A 25143-nucleotide genomic window follows, 5' to 3' on the forward strand; every position below is an offset into this window, starting at 1 on the left:
ACAACTACATTCTTAACACAAATGGAGAAATACCTGAGACATTAGTATTTCTTGTCTGCATATTGGCAGTTATTAACAGGCAGAGTATTGAGGAATCATCTCTGTAGCTTTTCTAAAACAAGACTTCTTAAAAAAATTCTGCATCCTGCGTGAGTTCTTAAAGAAAAAACAGTTGCTACGTACCAGTTCATGTTCAAGTGTAATTTACCAGTAAAGGATTGATAGGGGGCAGAGTAATTATTAGAGAGACTTTATTTTTTACTAATTACATCAATCACTGTTTTTCCACGTGCATGTCCTCCTTCCAACTTCAGAAATGCCTTTGGAACTTCAGAAAAAGAGAAGACTTGATCAATAACTGGTTGAATCTACAGAATAAAGAAAAAGTGACACTATATTAGGAATAATGTATCACCTTCACATTTCAAAACTCCATAAAGAAAGGGGTGAGGTTTCTTTACAGTATTTAGGGCAGAAGTTGCCCAATGATTTAGTCTTTTCTCAGGGACCCCTCTGCATCCAGGAGAAGGCTTTCTGCTGCTATTCGCCCACATTTTGAAACATCTCTACTAGCACAGTTCAGAGCCTTCACCTGGGACTTCTAACAATACAGTCACCATACAAGGCTCGAACTTTTAAGTCCTTTTATAAACTGACACTGTGGTTCAACTTCTTGTCCACAATGATACAGAGAGAAAAAGAAGAACATTTTTTTTTCTCATATTTCTCTACTGCTTTTCTTGTTAGGACTTTTCAAAACTTGAGACGTTTTAAAGATACCAATGAATCTAGTGCCTATCTGCATCACTGCATGCCTCAGTACCTTTAAAAGACTTGGCCACAAATGAAGTACAAAAAAAAAAGTCCACAAACCTTTGTTGCTGAATCATTTAGATACACTTGAAAACTCAGCCCCTGTGTATTCCAACATCATTAAGCCCAGCTTGCACTGACTGCTACTTCGGCATTAATTTTGTAGAGTACTCTTCTGGATTGTTTCAGACTCATTTCTGATAATGAAGGTGAAGCCACTCTATTCACTGTCCCCATTATTAACTAAGGAGCCCAAAAACCTTACAAGTATTTTCTTTAGATGTCACAGTTTACTGACAGAGGCAGAAGAAATCCCAGCTGCTTCTGAAAAATACTTGCCACTGCTGGAAGACCCTTTTCCTGTCATCAGATTTTGAGTCAAACTAAGATGTGTGTACAAAAGTACTTCCCACACATCCTTCCAAACCTACCCTGAGGTTGGTCTCTTGGATTTCCTAACACCAGCTCAATGCATGTTCTTGCATTGATGAACTGATCCTAGTCCTCTGATGAGAGGAAGACATGAGCCGTAGATGAGTCTGCAACAAGTTTTTGCAGTGATGAAGATCTGAACTAACGGATACCCTATTTACTGTGCTAGAAAAAGATCCTTGTTACTTGTATCAGTGAAAAAATACCTTCAGGCTTTCTCCTCACAACTACTAGCATACACACTATCTTGTTGAATAGTCCAGAACTGACAACTGCCCTTTCCCGGTAGAGGACACATCTTGCTAAACAGAGAAGGAATACAACAGCAATAAGGAGACAACTCACCAGTATCAGTGCTGTCTTTCAAAAAGCTTGCTGGCTTGCTTTTCACTAGAAGGCAAGGGCTACGTACTCAGACACGCTGCTTAGAAGGTGAACATGCAGCACTACCAAGGAAAGGTTTGGGTATGCACGTTTTCCAGGCAGCAGCAGTGACCACCCAGCACCCTCCCCAACAGCACAACAAATCATGTAGGTCCTTTTCTCACAACTTAATTTTCTCTTTATTTATACACAGTGTCTTTCTTTGAAGTCCATTCATTGCACTAAAGTAACTACTGGTTTTGCTTATATAGCAGTAATCCAAGACATACATAATCAAACTGTTACACCACAGTATCTTCTAATCTTGTCACTTGATTTTCCTTTTCATTTTGTTAATGCAAGCTTAGCAGTAGTGTGAAGCTTTACATGGCAGAAAAGGGGGAGTGAATGAACCCCTCCAAAGAAAAAGTCAAGACTTAGCAGCCAAATATCCCTATGAAAACAACTGTGCAAATAACTATATTCACTAAGTGCCTCAAACTTGCCATGCTGCAGGGTACAAGACTGGGTAGTTTCTTCCCCTTGTTCTGCCAGGACAATCTCCACAGACAGACCTGTAGCAGAGCAGCCAGAAAGGTACCATGTAACACTTTCTGCTGCTCAACTGGGAAAGTAATGATGTGGCACATGAATAACCAAGTTCAAGACAAAACCATGTTTGGCCAATATCCAGCATCAAATGGATTTGTTGTCTTGGGCATCAACAAATTCAGGGGCATGGACCCAGGGCAGCAAAAAACACTGAATGAGACCATGGTTTGGGGTAAACTGAGCATCTGAGTGAACTGCAGCTTCTGTGACTGTCAGCAAGAGGAACGTGCTGCTGATCACTAGCGACTGTTTTGGGGAAGACAAACCCTTGTTTTCATAGCAGAAGCTTGGAAAAAAAACCAAAACAAAACCAAAACAATTCAGTAACCTTTTGAGCCAAGCACAAGTGCAGCACTTGTACAAGTACTTATTGTTAATGGCAGTTACGTACAAAACTGTGCTTCAGTTACGGAAAAAAAAAAACACAGAAACTGAGCCTGCTGGAGCATGGACACAGCTGACCCTCGCAGGCCAAGAGGCTGGGAGGAGGGGAAAAGGTATTTGGGGAAGAAAGCAGGGCAGCAACGCAAGGGATGGGAAGCACAAGGGATGCCTGGAAAAGGCAGAAGTTAATTTCAGACACTTGCAGTTACTGAGAAAAAAAAAACCAAACAAGACACTTCAGCATTCTGCTACCTGCAGTCCATTTATGGTACGTTACATTTTATAACCCTGACAGAACAAAGTATGTTACGTCCTCAGCCGATTAGATAAAGTTCAAAGCGTCACATTTCAAAAGTGGTGACACAGGGATTCAGAGGAACCCTGAATTCAGCCTCACAGTTCAAAACAACGTGTGTATTGCAGCCACCACATACTCAAAGCCCATCTGCTACATTGATCTAACCTCTAGCGCCATTTAAATGCCGGCTTTAGGCTGTGCTATAGAGAGACATGAATACTGAATTGATGATCCTGACAATGCAGAGCATTAAATATTTTATCTGGCTGGCTGGTCAGTCCCATTGTTTGAATAACCCTGAAAGGGCTGACCGTGTTGCAGCACAGTGATTCACTCAGCCTTTACCATAATCCACTGACTAAGATAAAATTTCTTCCTGTGAACAGACAAACAAGTAGGGGAGCGTCTGCTGTTTGTTGAATGTGTGATAATAAATGGAGATTAACCGGATAATAAAAACACTGCCTATTTACAGCCACACATCAGTTCCTTGCCAGGAGACACCTATTTGTTCAGGGAAAAGGGATTAAACTAAAGTCTGGGAGAGAAAGGATTAACAGACCCGCATTGAAATGTTTATCTGAAAACAGATTGGGCCTGAAAGGTATTTTCTTCCTCTTCATTCTCTCCAATGCAGGACATACTATAGAAATGAACCTCAGGTCTCTTGAAATGAACTCATGTGTTTGAAAAAATGGAAAGAGTAATTGCTGATGCTGATTAGGGCTATCCTACACAGAGCACAGAAGTGGCACCCCAAACAAGCCAGCCCTGAACGCAGCGGGCAGTGAACGGGCCCTGGCAGGAGTTGACTGGTCAGCAGGTACACGGTCCTGCTCATAGCAAATTCAAGTCCGCCCTTGCAGGTCTGTGGTAGCAAGGACACAGTCTGACAAGTGAGAAAATACGAAGGGAATGAGGATGGCTTTGACCCTCGTATTAGCAACAAGCAAGTGTGGAGCTGCATCCCGCCACTGGAGGGCGAGCCAGAGCCTCGGATTTCTCAGAGGAGAGATGAACTGAACCTGGGAGGCCCTCAGAGCAAGCCCAGCTCAAAGCAGAAAAGAAAACAAGTGCCCTTATCCAAGGGCTATGACAGTGCACTGGCTCTCCCCCAGGTTTGTAAAGGATGGCTGTGTCCAACCTGCAGCGCAGGCTTGCTTTGCCTCACAGCTTCTGTACATGCTTGGGAAAAGATACCTGCACGTGCACAGAACGAGAGCTGTGATGCGCTCCACCAGACCTCAAAATCCTCTCGAGGGCTCACCACAAAGGAAAAGATCTGCTTGCCATTTTGGCTAGCTGAGTTAGAACATAAAGGCTGCCTTCCTCCCAAAATTACCACCATGCCCAAATGTGGTATATATGCACAAATGCAGAGCTTGATACTCAAGCCCTTTGGCCTTGACTGAGTCTCCCTTTAAACAGACTTGAACAGAAATCATTACAAAGAACAGTCCCTGTCCTGTAACTACACATTTAGTTATCCATTCAGTACTTTATTGTCATCTCAAGGAAAAAAATGTTGATTTGGAACACTACTGTTTCTGTCATTTCTTCCTTTTAGCTGAGCATCTCCTTCTCTATTGTACTCAAGTTCCATGTTCTCTGCGTCTCAATCCCACCCCTTTCTTCATCCTTCCTTCCCCTTAAAATGGCACACAGCAATGTACACTGAGCTTACTATTGCTTGCTAACATCAGGGTCTAGGATCTTTCTCACTGAAGAGAAAGATTGAAGTTCTTATCTTCTGGAACAGCTGGCTCTGTTTGCATGTTGTACGTAGCTTTGCAACTACACAATACTATGGTTTTTTACTAACCTGAGTTTCAGAGAATATGCATTTCCACCCAAAAGCACATTAAAGGGTATTGGGTACATGATAATTCTCTCCCAAATGCCTAACAGACGGAAAAATGATCCAGTCTCATACACCCATAAAATGGTGGTGCAGTGTTAAAACATGGGAATAGAAGGCACCTGTCCTCTTACAAACAACTGTGTTACCAGGGTTTATTTCTGTTTTCTAAGCCAAGGTACATTCTTTCATATAAAGCCTCTAACAGCAGCCTACAGCAACTCATGAGTATCATCTACAATTACTAAAATGCTAGAAGATAAATCTAAATTAAGCAGGCTATCAGGGTATGGTTTGGAGTATAGAAGCAGCTTAAAAAAAATCTCTAGTTCATTACTTAGGCCTGGCAGAACAGATTCTACAGAACACAAGAGCAGTAAGAAATTGGAACAAGCCCAGAATTGTAGTGTGTGCCAGCCCAGCCTAAGCTTCTATCAGTAGAAGTGAGTAAGATCCTGGGTTTAGTTACCTACTGAACTATACTGAAAAACTATTACCTGAAGAAAAGAGCCACTCTCTTTTCTGCAATTCTCTAGCAGTCACAGTCGTGGTAGTTGGCCTGCTATTTATGCTGGTAATTAAATCACTCTGGGGCAATGCTACCATGTAATTAAGACAGAACAAATCATAGAACAGTTTGGGTTGAAAGGTCATCTAGTCCAACCCCCTGCAACGAGCAGGGACATCTTCAACTAGATCAGGTTGCTCAGAGCCACGTCCAGCCTGGCCTGGAATGTCTCCAGGGATGGGGCATCTACCACCTCTCTGGGCAACCTGGGCCAGTGTTTCACCACCCTCATGGTAAAAAATGTCTTCCTCATGTCTAGCCTGAATCTCCCCTCTTCTAGTTAAAACCATGACCCCTTGTCCTATCACTACAGGCTCTGCTAAAAAGTCTGTCCCCATCTTTCTTTTAAGTACTGAAAGGTCACAATAACGTCTCCCCAGAGCCTTCTCTTCTCCAGGCTGAACAACCCCAACTCCCTCAGCCTGTCCTCATAGGAGAGCTGTTCCACACCTCATTGTGGTTTATGTGAATTTGTATATTCAAACCCTATCTCTCTCCACAGTATGGACAATTTCCATTAGTCTTGCTCACAGACATTTTAGGATGTAATCACACAGCACTCTCATAAAGAGCATAAGCAAGCTACCATGTCCTGGAGGAAGAGGAGCAGATGTGTTTTAATAAAAATCACAGTGGTGTTTTTGGTAGCTGTGACAAAATGCAGATAGAGGTTCTTTCTAGAAGAGAAAGGACTTAACAGAGCTTCTGGCAACCTCTCCTTGATCAACATCTCTGGGCTCTAGCCAACCAACCTGGCAAGCAGAAGCACTGCAACAAGAAAACACCAGATTTTCAAAAGTGCAAGCTTTGCAGTTTAGCATGGAGAAGGATGGTCATCAGAACAAGTGTGAGTGGCTAAAGAGAGTGGGAAGAACTGATCTCTAGTCAGTTTGGACATTTAAGTACAGAATTAAGTACAGAAAAAGTGTCCTTTTTCAGACAGGGAGAGTAAAGCCAGCACCACCCAAGGGCAAGTCACCTCAGGTACCTCAAGATACCTTAGCACAGCCATAAAAACAAAGACTGGAATTACTGCAGAGAAGGCCACATCTAGAGATGCCAGATTTGGAGAATGTTCAAGGACTCAATACGTTACATTAGCTGTTTGATATTCATACAGATGAGAGAAATCTGCAACAATTGTGCAACAAGAGCCAAGGGAAAAGTCACTTGCAGAACTGTAACAAGATGAACTGTAAGCAAATCAATACACACAGGTTAGGACAGAGCCAAGAAGCTGCGATAACCTCTGCTTGCAGGAGGAATGTAAACCATCTTGAATCATGGCCATCCAAACAACTGAAAAACCAAGTAACGTCAAAGTGGATTACCGTACCCATGTGTGTTTATTTTCTGAATAACCAAGACCAGCAATAGAAAACAATTGAATTCCACATTTTAACAGGGTATCTAAGAGCAAATCACCAAGAGTGGATAAAGGGCATTAGCCCTCATTAGTAGATAAAGAAATTATGGTCACAAAAGGTTATGTGATTTGTACAGCATCGCACAGGAACACAGCGGCCGGGCCAGAGAACAGTCATCATCCTGTCCTCCAAACCACAACAGCAGGTGCTAAGGCCAAAGCATCTAGTGCCTTCAGCAAAATGTATAATCAACACTACCCACAAATTACATTAATAAAAGCATGCAATTGCTTTTATCTTATGTGTGCCTGTGCTGTAACATTTATCTAGAAAGCAAACAACACAGAGAATGACCTATTCATGTCATGATCGGAGACTCTACTTGTCCTTTGCCCTTTCTTCTGCAAAACCAATTTTCAAGCCCATCTGATGCAGCTCTGCTCTGAAGGAAAGAGTATTAGGCCACCAGAAATACTGCACACTCACACATCTGCACTGCATTTAAATGGCACTGAATTAAAATGAGAATTTCTAATTTCTGTAGGGCTGCAGGTTGACCCACATCCCATCATGGTCCAGCAGCAATATACAACATTCTTAGTGCTTCCCCTTACTACATTAAAGAGTCTTTTGAGCCCACCTTCTTCCAGCAGGCTTTATAAAAGGCAGAGTAAAAACTCAATTATAAGTTAGAGGCTTTCTACAAACTTACGTAGTTATATGAGTTTGGTACATTTTCACCAAGGACTAAGTGGCACATCCTTAGAAAGGAGGAAAAAGTTAAGCAAGTAGCAAAACCCAAGACTGTGAATGGTAAACCCACAACACAGACCACAGATACATCCAACTGACTTCTAACAAGCCTTTGAGCGGTGATGCTGGCAGCAGAGCCCAGTGCCGATGCCTCAGCAAACAGCGTGCCAGCAGATCTGTGTCCTGAACTAACGGTGCTGTTGATCTCACTTGTCTTCAGATGATCATTCACCAGGAACATTCTGCCGTGGAAAGAGATCCCCAGCTTTGGACATGCGCTTCATCAACTGATGTGGTGAAGCTCGTGTTAAGCCAGTCCTTACTGGCTCGTAATTGAGTGGCAAAGTTCAACCCACAACAGGGACTTTCCAGCAGTACAGAAAGTAGCCAGTATCTCTAAATTTTGTCAAGGAAATACTTGATTTTCTCCATGCCCACTACTGTTACAGTAGCCTCCCAGCCCCTCAGTCTCAACAATAGTCTCTTTGCAAGATGTTCAGCTGCAAGGCAGAGAAAACAGCTCATAAACAGAAAATGGTTTTATAATCCCCAGAACTAAGCTGATGTGCATGTAAATTACAAAAGGAAAATTACTCTCCTTCCTTGTACCACCAGCTGCACTACTCTCTTTCTTCTTCCCATTAAAAATGCTGTTAAAAGAACTCACCAGCTGACATTTTGTAAATCTCTATTCCTTCCTGCAAAGATCATCCATGTGAAAACCAAGTATCTTTAAGCAAAATACCCTTTTTGCTTATTCTTCATCCACTAAAGGATTGAGAACGCTGTTGCTTTCGCAAAGGAAGATAATGAACCCATCAGAATCAAAAATCTGTGTTGGTGCAAAAGGACTAAAAGAAAAAACACTGACAACTCAATATGATCTGTAACTGCTTCAGGGGTATGCTCTTCAAAGCATCACCCACTGTAATATCACTTTTAACCATCAGCTCTTTTAAATTTCCTTCACTTAATTCCCCCCTCATGATTAATACTTTCCTAAAAAAAAAAGCTTCTCATTTTCAGGGGCTCTCCAGTTGCTCTTCTATTCGTACTTCATACAATCTAAAAATTAAGATGGGTGCAACAGAAAAGACAATTCATTGAAATTTCAAAATAACTACATCTGCATGACTCAAAACTGTATTAACTCAAAACTATGTTCAACTACCTGAGCTCCCTTTGCTGGCTTCCCCAAGTCTTCTTGCTACATTTATTGCTTTGTGGTGTTCGTGTTTGGTTTTGGTGGTGGTGGTGGTTTTGTTTGTTTTTATTTTGTTTGTTCAGGTTTTTTATTATTACTTATTTATTATACTCCTATTCAAACATAAGCATTTCTTTTCATTTAGTTATGGGAAATTATGGTACACTTCCTCCAGCAATTCTCTCCTGCCTTTTTTCTGAATACCTACTCTTCTGAATGGATGATCTGTCCATTCAAGAGAACTCTTGCGTCTAGACAATGAAGGTCATAGTCTTATTCTTAACATCTGTCTAAATGGAACACATCTGGGTCTTATACTGATGATAACATGGGTGTCTACAACATTTTACAAAAATAGAGTAAAATACTGCTAGAATGACCGTGCAGATAAACAGTCTGACATTATGACCTGTTTTTGCAGACAATAAAAGACCAAGCAAACATCTTTGCTCTCACAATCATCTTACAACAAAAAGTACATCAGGACACTCATATATGTATGACGTACATTTTACATGGCGTTACAGTTCACCTGCCCAGATTATCAGGCAGAGAACACCAATTAAGCCCTATTTCTATTGCATAAACAGGTGTTTCCCAAGAAGCTTTTATGGGCAAATTCTGCATTTGTTTTGCATACAAGGTAGGAGCGGAACACAAAACAATAACTGGCTAAGAATCAGGACAAATGGTAAGAACGAAGACAAGGGCATTTCTGTTTCTCAGTTAATTATCATTTAGTAGTGTGACTGGATGCAATCACAGAATGAGGAGTATCTTCCAGGGTTTGTTTCTCAGACATGGGATAACACCTACAGCACTGCACGCAACGCAAAGCAGAGCCGTGCAAAGCTGTAGCAAGGAACATGCTTCACCACAGCTTATTTACTGCTGCAGCCTCTGTTTACGAGTAGACTTTTTAGGAAACACTGACTTTCCACTGGCTGTGTCAGCAGCACACTGGTCACAACAGAGGAACAGCAGTGGCTCAATTCAGGAAGATTTTCATTCTCAGCAGCAGCACTGAGGTGGCAAATAGAAGCAACCAGGCCTTAAGTACAACTATTTAGTTACTCTTCTCCAAACTCTGAAACATAATGCATAGCGAAAAAGGAGATCAACACTCAAACTTTGAGAGATTTTATTTTTTCTAATATGCAAAAGTTTTGAGCACAAGGTGGCCTGACAGTTCACATATTAGAATTACCAGCTGTCAGGGCAGACTCTGCTTCCTCCTCCGCTTAGATACCACATAAAAAGATTAACAGCAACTGTCTGTATTCTCTACTCTGAGAATTTTGCCAACATGAAATTCTCCAAAAGAGGGCACTGCCAGGACCTACACTACCACACGGTCCCATAAACAGGCAACTGATCGCTCACACTGACACACATTTTGTAACAAGCTCATAAACCTGAAAAGATCAGAAAAACAGTAATCTCTCTGCCACTTCATACCTTTCCCCAAGTCCAGTAAGAGATTCCCCAAAAGCTTATGAACACTCACAGTATTGCACGTCACTATGCTGAATTAGCACAAACATTATACTCTGAAGCACTGAAGTAATGAAACACAATATTCTTGTCACCACTCTGCCAATGCAGATCATCTATGACCTGCAATAAGCTGAATATTCTAGTTCTGTAGACATTATGGGTAGGACTAGGCAGTTTTGCATATGCAGATACGCACAGTCATGTTCATTCTGACCAAATGAACCAAGTGAGGCCTCTTAAAACATTTCATTTGCAACACCAGCGCTCATGCCAAATGATTCCCACTGGCAAAAATAAACAATTGTTGGATATTCTTTCATCATAACGTAGTAAGGTTTGTTTTTTAAAAAAATAAGGGTAGCATGGAGAGGAAAAAAGTAGAACAGTCTTAAGGATTACGAACTCCTAAATTCCATGCAAAAGGCAGAAGGTAGAAACTGGAGCAAGTAAATTCTTAACTAGTTTTCCTCACTGTGACTCTCCTAACATTTTACTACCTAATTGTGAAATACACCATTTGTGAGTCAAAGCAGAACCTCTGTAAGAGCTGAAAGGCACAAAGAGCCAAATAACCATTATTGACATACCTTTCCAGAATCAACTAGTTCTGCTATTTCATCCAAACTTGGGCCACTTGGCATAAAAAATGCCCATCGATAATGGACTCCTTTAAAGAGATGCTGTAAGAAACATCAGAAATATATCAGAAAATCATGAGATGAAACTGAAATGGGAACTAAAATTAATGACAGAAGCACTAGAGAAGTAACTTAAGAAAAAGACATAGAAATTATAGGCTAGTGTCTGAAAAAAAAAAGTCATCTAAGCATGTGGATTAAATGTACAGACAGGGATGTTGTATTACCACAATAGGATCAGGGTGAATTTTGTGTCCAATTGCACAAGTCAGCTAGTTGAGAAAAACAACCACCTTGTCTCTGCAGCTAGGAACAGCATTATTTGTTACGTACGAGAGAAAAGGTGCTATGTGTTCATACGCATCCACAAAGAGGGTGAAATAAACCCAGAAATATGACATGTAGAATCCTCCGCCTCAGTGTCAGTGATTAAATTTTCCACCATCACATCTGGCAAAGTCATCACCGTCCAATGACCGATGGCAGCTCATATCTAAAGCATTTTGGGAAAACCTCACAAGCAGATGTAAAGAACACCTCCTCCAAGTAAGTCATCATAGGAATAAGAGCCTTCATCTGCCAAAGACAGACGATTTTTAATACATGGCATACAATGCCCCTCATCATGGAAATGTGCACACTAAGAAATAATATGACATGATTTTTCTGCCCAGCCTTTTCATTTTGTTTTGGAGCCTTCCTTTGCAAGTATTGGTGCAGGACTTAGAATCTCATTCAACCATGCCATCACAGGAATACCATGGCAACTGCTTGAAAAGTATTCATTTGGAGAGCAAGTACACACATTGAGAGAAGAAAAGGTTCTAAAAAGCCTCACTGATCTGGCCACTGGCTGAACATTTTAAGGTCCACTTATGAAAACTAGAAAAATCAGTATCACCATCCAGACACATGAACATGAAAGAGATGAAAGACTTTCTAGCCACCCTCAACCACTTTTATTACTCTCTGGTGCTGGAACAGGATGAAGAGAGTCAGTCACAGAACAATGTTTTGAGAGAAAGCCTGACCAGTCTAAAGCAAGTAGCAAAATTACTCTCACTTGAGTGAGAAGGGATCTGTGCTTGTTTACCATGAAACACACGCTGTCAGCAGCACTCACCAGGGAGGCCATATAGAGGAGGTCACAATGAAAAGCACAGTAAGAAACTAAAACTTCAAAGCACCCCAAACTACCACATACACCAATGAGCACCATCCCAACACATTTTTTTTCCAGTGCAACACAGAAGGAAAGAATAAAAATGCATCTGAAGTATACTTAATGATATATGAGGAAAATAAGACACACATGACTAGCACACAAGCCACAAACGAAGCCACTAGAGTACTACGTAATATTACCGTATATAGAATTTTGTCAAATACCTTTACAGTTTTGGAACCAACAGTGACTCCTGTTTGTAACATGCCATCAGCCACTCCAAGTTTGTCCATATTGATCAGGAAAGGTGTCACTAAGGTAACATATGTTGCTCCTGACCATTTCTTCAGGAGATTTAGAGCCCACTTCTCAGTAGATCCACCGACATTATCTAGGATGAAATCAAATCTGCAGACACACAAAGAACAGGTTTAAAATCATGATATGGAGAAAATAATTTAATCATCATTAGCCTAATTCATATCAGAAATTTGTTGTAGTTTACATTTTTACGTATCACTGCAACGCATTAAAATAACTGCCTGCAAGACAGTGGCAAGAAAATCCCAGGACCTCAGCTAAATCCCAGCTTTACTGTACAATGGGAGCTAAATTTACAGGTTATTGCACATTCACTGCACAGCAGACGCAGGCTATTTAGGCAACTTAAACTGCTCTTGAACTCCAGAAGGTAGACTCTTAGATGCACAACTACATTCTCCATTTGCTTAAAGCCCTCTAGAGCTCTGTCTCTTCAGCCCTCCCACTGAGACCACTGGAACAGCCTTGGGGCCTGGTCGTAGCATTGAACAATACGCTATGTGCGTGTAAAAACTAGTCTGGATTCACACCCTGATTAGGAACATCTCCTGTACACACTGTACTCACGTGAAGGGTCCAAAGTTACATAAACACATGACCCTACTAATCCTTACCTCCTCACATCTTTTCTGTGACCCGATCCGCAGCTTCACTTCCAAAGGTATTTTTTGACCTCCCTATTTGTTTTGGGACCATTTTACTATTACTCACAATTCTTTTCTTCTAATCTACCTATTTGACATAGACTCTAACAGTGAAAAGGGTCTAAAACCTTCTTCCCATGGAATGGGCATGTGCACTCTCTGGCAACAAGCCACAGCGTCAGCGTTCATTCTCATTATCCCAGCATGTGAGCCTGTAAAGCCTGAATAGGGCAACAGGGAGCTATGCACCTACTCTGTGAGGCACAGCTCGCTGTCATTTCCATCTGTAAATGTCCAGAATCTCCAGATTGTAATAGATATGTATATACACATAGAACTAAACTAAATAACCTACAAATAAGAGAGAAAATACTTTATTGAAATGAAATAGAAAAGTTGTTCTCTCTGGAAAGACAGAGCTTTCCTGCCTGTCTTCCAAGGATGTGATTTCATGTTAAAGTTCAATCACCAATAAGAGAAACTAAAATAAAGAAAACTAATTGCCCAGGAAAAGCTAGCTCGCTATGGGGTCTGAAGAGTCAGTACAACTGAAAAGGGAAGGTAAGGACCATCCCTCTTAGCATACCTGGTTGATCGGCTTAGCTATCCCATAAAACTGCAGCCTAAGACAGAGCTGTTGAGAGCTCCTAAAAAGGGTCACTTGCAGGAATGGGTGCTTGGCATTTCAGATGTGGAACTGCACAAAGACAAATTTAGCACTGCTTGCAAATGGCTAAATTAGTTGCTGCACATCCTGCCCATACAGACGTTGCTGGCACCCTCACTTAATCTCAGGCCTGCTGACAATCACACCATAGTTAAAGGGCATACGCCTTCTTAGCACACTTATCGGGAAGATTCTTTCATAGATTAAACAGCTTCTATTTCCCCTCACAGAAAGTTAACTAAAATCTAACTAAAAAGAGCAGTATAAATACCATATTCAAATACAAGTCACAGTAAACCACGTTTAAACAGATGGAAAGATTATAAAAGAAAAATAAAATCCAAAACCTTCAGTTCTAGAGAAAACCCCCAAGCTAGTTTAAATATAACTGCTGTGACAAGATAAGTGTGATTGTTTATCAGAGGCAGCAGTACTCAATGTTATAGAAGAGAAATTTACTCCCAGTTGAGCAGCACAGTGGCTAAAGACCTTCAGGCAAGTCACTTAATTGCTTTATGACAGAGTTCTTCCCTTTAGAAGATCAATTTTACTATTTACTAACCTCACAGAGGATTTCTGAGATTTATTTTAATTTAGTCGTGCTTTGTAAATCCTCCAAGATCCTTGGATGGAAGCTGACAAAACTATTCAATTCACAGTCATTGAAGAGAAGCATGTGAAAGTGAGCTTGCCTCCACAAGCCCAATTAACTGGCTTAGTCTTACAATGAAATCTGTGCTTTGGATACTCACTTGGCAAATTGCATTCAAAAAGGGCTGGGATAAATTTGCTTTATAAAGTAACGCTTTAGAAATGGGAAAAAGAAAAAAAAAAGTGTTCTGGTAGACTGGTGTCAAGCAATCAGAAAGCAGAAGGTCTGACGCCAACTCCTTCATCTCAGTGTTAAGCAACACAAACACGTACAAGGGTAATGATTTAAGTTGCTCTTCCAGATTTCCAGATTTGTAATCAATCACATCATCAGCTCCAAGCTTTTTCATCAGTTTGCTGGCATCGTGAGAACAAACTGCTGTCACGTGAGCACCCCAGGCCTTCACTAGCTAAAAAACAAGCACATAAAAAAAAAGTTCAAAGTTTAAAATTTGGTGAAACACTGAGAACAACTTAAAAAGCCAAAGTCTCACATTTATATAATAAATGACCACCTTTACTAAGAAGTGGGGAGACTGTGCTCCAACACAGGGTAACTTGTCACACACGCCACAGACAAATGGTTAGAATTTATCAGTATTTAAGGAGGTTTTGAGGAGGGAGGAGTTGGTATGGAGGAACGTAGGTGGGATTTTTAATGCCACTTACAGATATCACATCTCAGGATAAATAAGGCCTCAAATAAAATGCTCAGTTTGCCATCTGAATCTGTCAGCTAAATGTATACCAAGAGGTACTGTCCAAGTTACCCACCTACAAAACTGTCACCGGATCAGCCATTAAATATTTTATATTCCTACCTGCTCATTAAGTATTTCATATATCTACCTCACTGTAAATATCTTAAATAAAAAGAAGGCACTCATCTCTGATGTACCATAGGGAAGATGTCAGGTTATCTTCTACTCCAAAAGCTATAGCAAAGGATTTTTGCTAGTTATTGACCTCTTTTGCAATCTCACTTTTCATTCACAATAATATTTTTTATATTTATTCTGGATTAATTCATGTAGTTTACTCAGGATTAATCAGGTAGAAATCAGAACTAGTGAGTGGCTGGTCAACCTTCAATGCAGATCTAATTCAGCCACCTGCTTTATCACAGATCAGGCAAACAGCACACCACTAAAAATTCTCCTGCAAACCTCTTCAAAACCACTGTGCTTATGGTCTACTAACACAGAACACAGCGACACAATCACCCAACTTCTATATTTTTCATATTCTCAAGAGAAAGATGTTTCAGCATGAAATAACACTGATTAGAACCAAAATCCCCAAATTAAATGAGAGCACGAAACAAGGATGTTCCACAATTAATGGATCAATAGAAGAGCGTGTCGACTCTTCAAAGCTTAGAGCTGCTGGAATGAAGACAGACAAAAGGACAGCGGGGCAAAGACAGTGAGGGAAAGCTAATCGAAGCCGCTGAGCTTTACATACACTGCACAGAAAATCCTGATACCTCTCATATCATTTCACCACATGCAACAGTTATGGTGGATGATACATTCTCCATCAGTTTTTCTACTCATACACCAAGTTCTTTTCATATTTATGGAGCAGAGCTGACTGAAAGATAAAGAAAACAGGCTACATCTTTCAAGTTACACCAATTAGAGATTTCCTGCACCCTAACTGTGAAATGTAATCTCTCACTACCCACACTCACAACTCCTTTCTTTAAAAGTCTTTGCTTCCTACTTTAAACTTACACAACATAACGAGCGGAAAGCAATAAATCTGAAAATATCTCACTTTTGGAAATACTGATCAGATTGATCATACAGATCGATTGGTAGCTTGCTATTTCACTATTCCTTCCCTCAATTCCCTTGTTAATTTTTTTTTTATATTGCATCCTGGGCATGCTGGTTTATATTACCTGTACAGCAAACGTACCAACTCCTCCTGAAGCTCCTAATATTAATACTCTGTAAAAGAAAATTAAAACATATTATAGGTCTTTAAATAAATTCTATAGTAACTCCGTATTCTAATGCTTCTTATGCATCTCTAATACTAAATTATTTTAAGCAAAAGATTGTACTTGTTATTCTATTTACTTAGTGGTTAACTCTTCAGATAGCCAGTAATGTGACTTAACATTGCTGATCGTGTTTCCTGTGCCAAGAGCATTATCTCAACACAGACAAAGAGACCTCCTGACACGTGCTTTCCACTAATTCCAGGCAGAGTGTCAGGCAGCAACATTTAGCACACAAAACCCCTCTCACCGTCCTCAACTTTAGTGAATATAATTCTTTAGTTTGGGATCAAATTGGTCAAGAGTCCTTCTGTCTCCCAGAATCTGCTGTCGTATCTCCTAAGGAAAAAAAATCTAGTTTACCAAGATTTTACAAAAATTGGTATTATCTAAGAGAAAAAGTGGTTTAGGATCACATTATTTAGGGAGATTGAGACCTTCAGAATATAGGGAACGTAATTTTCTCATATTGCATAATATTTATCTAAAAGAAAGACAAAAATACAGTGAAGTAGCCTCACTGTACACAAGTCTAAGTTCTATTAAATTAAGATATCTACCTTTTTCTTTAGAAAAAAGGCAGTAGAATTTTTCTAGTTCAGTGTAACTCAACAAGACTGTGTAAATGCCAGATTGTGGGAACTGGCACACAAGCAAAAAAATGAAAAAGTATATTACCAGATTATTAGCAAGTGAGAATTCATTTTAACTGAGCTCACTATCCCAAATTTCATAAAAATGAATACGACTTTAGCAGCGTGAGACCTGTACTGCTAGCAGCCTAATCACTGCTCAAAAATTTTATCCAGGTATTTTATTAAATAACTAAACTTCAGAAACGGAATTAGTAAGAAAGCCTTGCCGCTGCAGCTACAAACAGTGCTTCTACTTTGGACACTTTTGCTAATTCTAGGACAAAAGGAAGATCCAAGGCGAAATCTTGGCACAGGACTGGGGAACATCATGTTTCTCAGAACTTCTGTTTGCCAGAAAAATCTGAGTATCTTCAGAAGCTGGTGACGTTCCTGTTTTTTAAAATCTCACTGTGCTGGATGTTGAAGGAAATTGGCTTTTACAGTGCAAAATTGGAGTATACAATCTGGAGTCTCAGTTTACAAAAATTCTTTGAAGTAACCTAAGAGACTTGGCTTTGGTCACAGTATCCATTTTAAAACGCTTCCTCTTTTGTAACTGATCAGGTTCTGTTCCCTCCTATTTCACTGATCCGAGCTGCAAAATTCAGATTAGGAATCTGAAACCACAATGCCTGCAGCCTTTAAATCTGCCAAAAAGTACTTATCCTCAGAATCACACTTCTAAGGACAGACCCCTGAAGCAATGCTCATATTTAGATTTTATTATACTTGAAAAGACCCAGGAATGCTACGCTCAAGACAAGGGGATAAGCCCATCTTTATCCTTACAAAGGACAGTCACAATTAAATCCTTTCAAAGAAACCTTGTCAAACTGCTTTTCCAATTTTACTCCTTGCTTAAAGGGCATTTCTTCCACTTCAAATTTTGGAAAGCTGTAATTTTAAAATGTACGTTTTGCTCAAAGATTTAGGTAACATTGTCGGTTTTGGGGAGCTGCTTGGTTAGGACTTTTATTTATTTTCCTCTTCAATAAAAGGCCTTGAGATTCTTCAGGTAGAAATAAGGTCCAGATTTGTGTTGTTCCTATGTTATGTGAGCTACTTTTTACCAAACCTTCCAATTATTAAAACTCTCTCATACATTGTGATTTTAAGAAAGCGGTTTGCTTCAGAGACAAATGATGTCTGCTCAAGAGATCCATGTGCTGCAGCTCCGCAGATCAGCATTTTAACAGCACTGGGGACAGCAAGACATTGTTGGGCACAACACAAACGTCTGAAGCATTTGAAGGTGTAGGACCTGTTAGGACAGTACTGAAGGATGACAGATGGTGGAAAGTGCCAAAACAGGCCCAGTTTTGTTTGCATTGCGTCAGGAAAACACAGGATCAAAAATAACAGAGACACTACCTGTTTCACTGCAAAGGTGAGCTTTGAGTAAATAATATGTAAGTGCGTGTACAACGAGGGAACAAACTAATGAATTATTTGACCCGAACAGAGATCCAAGAGAACTGATTCTCTAAAGAACAACATAAACGTTCATAGCCCAGGCTCTGCTCCCTTCTGACAGAGGCACATAATTCACCAAGCCCCACATGAGGCTCTAGCTGTTCAAATGACTGGGGTCAGCAGATCTTTCCAGATGATCATACCATAGGATTTAGGTTTAGCCTTTCTCCCTGGGCCCTGCTCAGAAATACGGCATCATCAGAAATCAGCATCTGAGGAGCCAGGACTTGTTTCAGCTGTGACACCACACCCTCTCCCCCCCAAAAAAAAGTCACAGGGCAGAGGAGTGGGGAGTGGGTGTACAGATAAAGAACTAGCACTTTCTCCAGATTATAAACAACTAACAATTTTCAAAGATTTAGCTACATGCCAAATCAAATATATATACATTTATTGAATAAATATATCAATTTTATATCTATATAAAATCAAATTCCATTTGATTATGCCAATAAAATGTCCCTAAGAGATTTATTCTTGTATCAACAAGTGTTTACCCTATCAGTAAGTTTTACAACCTCAATTCACTTCATACTACTCAATAGATAAAATGATGAAATAACACAGACATTGAAAAATTCTTGTCTTGGGGTACTATATCATGAAAATTATCATTGTAATGATATAAAGCAGGAGTGTGCATTTAATAGCCTGTAGCAGCAGAATCCAGTATCTCTCCCCAGAATACTTCCTTGTCTAAAATATTCCCTTTGCATTTATATAAAAGACCTTTACTTACTGTGAAAGCTTTCAAGAATTTCTCCAATTGTCAAGTTTGGTTTTATCAGGCCTTTTGTGAATACAGCAAACAAGATATTTAACAGCTCTTGCTGAAGAAGCATATCCCCTTTCTACTGAAACAGGACACTGGCACGTATGGGAAGCTCTCCAGGTATTATCCACAGAAAACAACAGACTTACTCTAAATGTTTTGGATAACAAGAACACTCACTTCTAGCTTATACAACAATATTGACATAAATTGCACTGGTATAGGATAAAAGCTCTGGAGAAACAACTAGTGTTGTAATGAAGCAGGAGACATCAGAAATGAACAACTGGAGCACACTTCAGGTAACTTGTAAAAACAAAATTTGTGAAAGTGCGTGCAGGTGCAGCAGATACTCCTGTCACATCAACATACAGTCAGACGTTGGACTGTTGGCGTGTATTTCTGATAACCCATCCCTTCCACCTTAAAGAGGCAAAGAAAATAATACACACCAATAGAAAATCTCACTGTTTCTAAGATGTGTTAACACTGCAATAAAGGATCAGTGAAGTAGCTTTCATCAAGGCATACAGCTGCTCTTTCAAAATAAGACACACACTTGTGTGTATATACACCCTTCTACATAGCTATTTACATGCACCTACAGGAGACAAAAAGACCAACATAGAATCACATAAGTAGGTACCTTCTTACCAAACATATTAAATTATTTCAAGAAACAAAGAAACATTATGTAAATTCTTGTCTTTTGAAATTAGTGCCTTGAGAGAATAATATAAAGCCATAGAATATACTTTTGCACAACCCCTTCATGCATTATGTATTTTCCTACAAAAAAAATTTCAGTGGAATAAAACTACCATCACCTAAGTCATTATCTGCCATTTTTACAAGTCAAAACTACTAGATGGAAAACATTATAATTTTGTAAGTACAATAAATTTTTTTGCTTGACTGAGTAATTATTTATTGGGAACATAAAAGTAAACCTTAAATGTGAAGACATTATACAAATGCGGTTTGAATTTCATTTTTAACAATCTAAACACTTGCTTGAAGACTGGAAAGATACTTTAAACAAGGCTAGCCTATCAAAATATCTTTAGGTTAATTCTATTTACATGTGAGAATTAATAGACTCCTACTGCCCAGTAATTACTGTATGACCTAAATTTTTGGTGCAGCAGAGTAATTTTAATTATTATTTTTCAATTTCAGTATTTTACTTTTGCCGTTCTTCCCATTCTGAAGATTTTGCTATCTATTTACAGAAATATCCAAAGGCCAAAATAACCGCAAATTTCAATTATTGGGAGAAAAACGGTATCTGCTCTAATCTTTCAATGCATTTTTCCTCTTCTGTCCTCCATCTGCCATTGTCAGATTAACAGGCTGATAAACAAAGCCAATTTTTCTATTTGATTTGGCTGCTCATCTTACACATTTTTCTCTTGTCTGCTCCTGACCTCATCAAAGTTCTGGCCTACAGGTCAAACGAGACCCAGGCACCTGCTCATTTTTTTCTAAAAAGCTGGAAAACCAGCATGTTTCAAATGACCCATGCATGCAGAAACTGAGTGAACCACATCTCTGCAGCTAAGAGGGCTTTTTGCGAGTTGCCAAAACAACTAGGAGAATATTATATTTGGCTAACTGTCCTAGCAGACAGAAAGGCAAAATCCCTACAAATTCCTAGAGATACCACCCTTGAATTCTCTATATAGTCCTATACATTAGATACACAGTAGGACTACCTCCATATAGTCACTATATAGAGGAAGGAAGTGACTGGGTACACTTCAGTTAGGGTCCTTGTCTGAGTCTCTAGCAGCAGTTGTGTAGATTGAACCCAGCATCTTCAGGCCAGCTGGTCCTTGTCAGTGTTGAGGTACAATAGTCTTCATCACTGTGGGACATGTCTTAGAAGCAGCTAATTAGTAAGAAAATGAAACTCTAAAGTGATAACACCAGAACTAATTACTTACCTTTTCCCACTGCAATTATTTCGATTCAGTCCTCCAACTTGGTTCACTGCAGACCAGGCTGTGAGACCTACATACGGTAAGGAGGCAGCTTCTACGTGACTGAGACACTTGGGCTTAAAAGACACCTGAAATAAAATCAATCGTATCTGAGTCACACGTTTTGTGACAATGAAACATTTAAACAAGCTTTAGTGAATTGCAGATTGTGCATTCCACATTTTCAACTATCTTCGTAACTAGCTGGAGTCTAAATCAACCCACTAAGAAATAAAGAGTTACCTAGACATAATTTTTTGTCTTTTAGGCACAGTTCTGGAGGTTTACCTCATTTCCATTAGCTACCACAAACTCTGACAGAGTGCCCTGTTTCCATGGAGGAATTGCTGCCCACACCTGAAACCAAACAGAAAGCGACTATCAGTTTTTGTGACTTTGCACATGATTGTACCTGCATAGAAAAGTTTTATTCATTAAATAAATCTTTTTTCCAATTTGCAGAATGTTTCCACTATTGCTTATCAGAAACCAGTACAGCTTACTCTTTATACAAAAAGCATCACAGGACTGACTAAATGAAGTACTGCAGAGCTATGTAAATAAATTGTACCATACTGTCTATAAGACATAACTTTTCAAAAAAAACAAACTAATTCCATGACAGCAAAGCTCAAATTGGAGGGAGGGAATCAGAATTTCCTATACTAAAACTGCTGAAATGTGAAAGCAACAGGTAAAGGGGAAAGCAAACAATACCAGTATTTATGTGGGGACTCATGAAGCGTTTCTTGGGTTATGGCAGAGTTACTATCTGAAGTTACTCAAGAAAAACAAACAAACAAAACACACACACAATTAATTTCTTCCTGTTAGAATTCGATCTCCAGTCAAAAATGAAGCAGCATCTTGAGTGTGCACCTATAAATAAGTAAATTCCTCTATTGCCACCACTGAAATGAACCAGAAACTGAAAACCAGAAGGGAAATCAACTTGCAGAAGCAAGTCTGGGAAAGAGCAAGTTTTTCAGAGAAAAAAGGTAGGGAAGAAAGCATTCTACGGATTTACTGCCAGATAATCCTCACGGAGAGTGCAAAAAAATTAAGATTTTTTTCTTTTCAAAGGAAAATGAAAGCTGAACATCTCATAGTATATTTTAACTACGCATTGTAGGAAAAAAAAAAGAATGGCGATGTCACCTCATCTCCAGGTTTGAAATAAGACACACTCAGTCCACATTCCATAACAACACCAGAGACATCTCGTCCAAGTGTTAGTGGAAATTCGGTTTCTGCACTTTTGAGTTTCAGGGGATCCCGTTTCATATTTAATGCAGTTGCACCATAACCGCCTGCAAAACATGAAATTAACTATGACATACTGATAGGGTTTTCATTTATTAACTGAACAATTCCAGTTAGAAAGCACTGTCTTTACCTAATGTGCCTCACTTCTGTTATAACTTCAGCATGCAAAAAAACAGCAATATTTTATACTTTTACATATTTTACAAATAAAGAGTAAATCTCAGTTCTGGCTTATCTATCCAGGAAATGGTTCTCCATTATAGAAATGTTTAGTATGTGGTAACACTGTCAGAAATTCTAAGTAGTCTGCTAGAATCCCTAACATTCTGTGATTCTGTGAAACACTCCATTTTCCAACAGCATCATGTAGGTAGGAATCCAAAAGAACTTCCAAAATGGAGATCTGCCTTTTCAAATTAAGTACTGTAAACAAAGCAACATGAAATAATAATAAAAATTATTAAGGCACATAGCCTAAGATGATTAACCCGAACCTCTATTCAGTAAGCAATAGCTAAATGCTGCAAATTACCCATCTAATAACTCTGCCCAGCCCCAAAAAGTCTACATTCAGGCATGTATGCCCTTTCAAGCATTTGGAGAAATCTATTTTTCTAGAGAGTGTTTTTATACTGGAAAAAAAAAAAAAACAACACAAAAACAGGCATCTTGAAAGCACAATGAAAATGTAGTTTCTTCAAAATACTTCTATACTGACTCAAAATACCAGTAGCAGCCCTGCAGTTCAAGTGGGCTGTTCAGCTGGAATCTTGAGATAGCAAAAGTTCCATAATCAAACCTACAATTATATACAAAGATTTTTTTTAATAATTTGTTAGAGACCCAAAACACAAACTACAGCTCTGTCAGTAGGCTGCCTGCAGGTATCTCTGCATGTGCTACTACATCTGATTTGATAGGCAAGGTCACTTCTCAACATGAAGCATAAGGTCTTCTACTACCAAAGCTTACTTCTTGTGTTTCATTCCTTGAAACTAAGGAAGAAAAAAAAAAATCTGACAAAATGTGTCAAATACAAAGAGTCATTTAGTAAGGATGTAGATTTCCTGGGCCAGATGACAGCAGGTACTTGGATACCAGTTCAGAAGAAAGTGCATGAAGGTGAATGTGGTCTGGCTTAGCTCACACGTGCCCACCTTGAGGCAGAATCATAGAATCGTTTTGGTGGGAAGAGACCCTCAGGATCATCGCATCCAACCATAACCTAACTCTAGGACTAAACCATGTCCCTAATAACCTCGTCTAAATGCCTTTTAAACACCTCCAGGGATGGTGACTTCACCACTTCCCAGGGCAGCCTGTAACTGACCTTCAGCCCCGTTCACCAGTCTCTTGACAAGCGAACATCAACACCCAGATGGTGGGGACGGGGAGAAGGCCAGGAAACAAACCCCACCATGGTGATGCCAGTGACAGAACAAAGCTGGCTTGTGAGCTGCAAGCCTGTGAAGAACAGCAATTAGCTATTCACAGAATAACAGAATGTTAGGGATTAGAGGGACCCTGAAAGATCATCTTGTCCAATCCCCCTGCCAGAGCAGGAACACTTAGATGAGGTTACATAGGAATGTGTCCAGGCGGGTTTTGAATGCCTCCAGAGTAGGAGACTCCACAACCTCCCTGGGCAGCCTGTTCCAGTGTTCTGTCACCCTCACTGAGAAGTTTCTCCTCAAATTTAAATAGAACCTCCTGTGTTCCAGTTTATACCCATTACTCCTTGTCCTACCATTGGTTGTCACCAAGAGCCTGGCTCCATCCTCGTGACACTCACCCTTTACATATCTGTAATGAGGTCACCCCTCAGTCTCCTCCAAGCTAAAGAGCCCCAGCTCCCTCAGCCTTCCCTCATAAGGGAGGTGCTCCACTCATCTTTGTTGCCCTGCGCTGGACTCTCTCCAGCAGCTCCCTGTCCTTCTGGAACTGAGGGGCCCAGAACTGGACACAATATTCCAGGTGTGGTCTCACCAGGGCGGAGTAGAGGGGAAGGAGAACCTCTCTCGACCTACTAACCACGCCCCTTGTAATACACCCCAGGATGCCATTGGCCTTCCTGGCCACAAGGGCACAGTGCTGGCTCATGGTCATCCTGTTGTCCACCAGGACCCCCAGGTCCCTTTCCCTTACACTGCTCTCCAACAGGTCGTTCCCCAACTTATACTGGAACCTGGGGTTGTTCCTACTCAGAGAGTTTTTCCCCTCAACACCCACACTCCCGTCTTCAGAAATGTCTTTTTGCACCGTTCTTTCCTCAGCACTTCGTCTCGGAGAGGCAGTTTCCCACAGGGCTGGAGGTTGGGGCTCTGGCACTGCCGAGCCAGGTGCCCACCGAGGCAGGTCGGTGACAACGTCTGGGCGATTTTGGACACCGGGGGGGACCCGTGGAAGCCTCAGTCCAAGCACAGCCCCTGCCACCCGGCCAGCCTGGCCGCGCAACTTACTTCTCATGCTGAGGTCGATGGGGTTCAGGCTGGCGGCGTGAACCTTAATGATGACCTCGTTGGGGAAGTCTATGGTGGGGAACACCATGTCCCTGGTGAAGCGCAGCACATCGTTGCGGCCGTACCTGTCTATGACCCAGGAGGGCATGGCGGACCGCGCCCGCGGGGAGGCGCGGAGCCCGCGGAGAGGCGGCTGCACCGCCGCCCGCGCCGCCCCGCGCAGCGTCCTCCCGCCCACCGCCCCCCGCGACAGCATGGCTGGGGCAGCTGGGCCGCGCAGGATCGGGCTGGGACGCAGCGCTCTCCCCTGGCC

The 25143-nt window shown here is 40.6% G+C and overlaps 1 protein-coding gene across 1 annotated transcript; it reads right to left on the reverse strand.

Annotated features, from left to right (window-relative positions):
- Positions 1 to 251: 251 nt before the first annotated feature.
- On the reverse strand, positions 252 to 25123 carry RTN4IP1 (reticulon 4 interacting protein 1; the record flags this gene model as incomplete). The annotated part of the gene is made up of 9 exons (XM_080341858.1): positions 24831 to 25123; positions 22264 to 22415; positions 21394 to 21462; positions 21070 to 21194; positions 16142 to 16190; positions 14509 to 14645; positions 12177 to 12360; positions 10737 to 10829; positions 252 to 368 (listed from the first exon to the last, which is right to left on the reverse strand). Exons 1-9 carry the CDS (start codon positions 25084 to 25086, stop codon positions 252 to 254), a joined length of 1182 nt encoding a protein of 393 aa, XP_080197984.1. The 5' UTR covers positions 25087 to 25123.
- Positions 25124 to 25143: the final 20 nt, after the last annotated feature.

The sequence above is a fragment of the Nesoenas mayeri genome, assembly GCF_963082525.1.
Source record: "Nesoenas mayeri genome assembly, chromosome: 3".
Taxonomy (NCBI): domain Eukaryota; kingdom Metazoa; phylum Chordata; class Aves; order Columbiformes; family Columbidae; genus Nesoenas; species Nesoenas mayeri.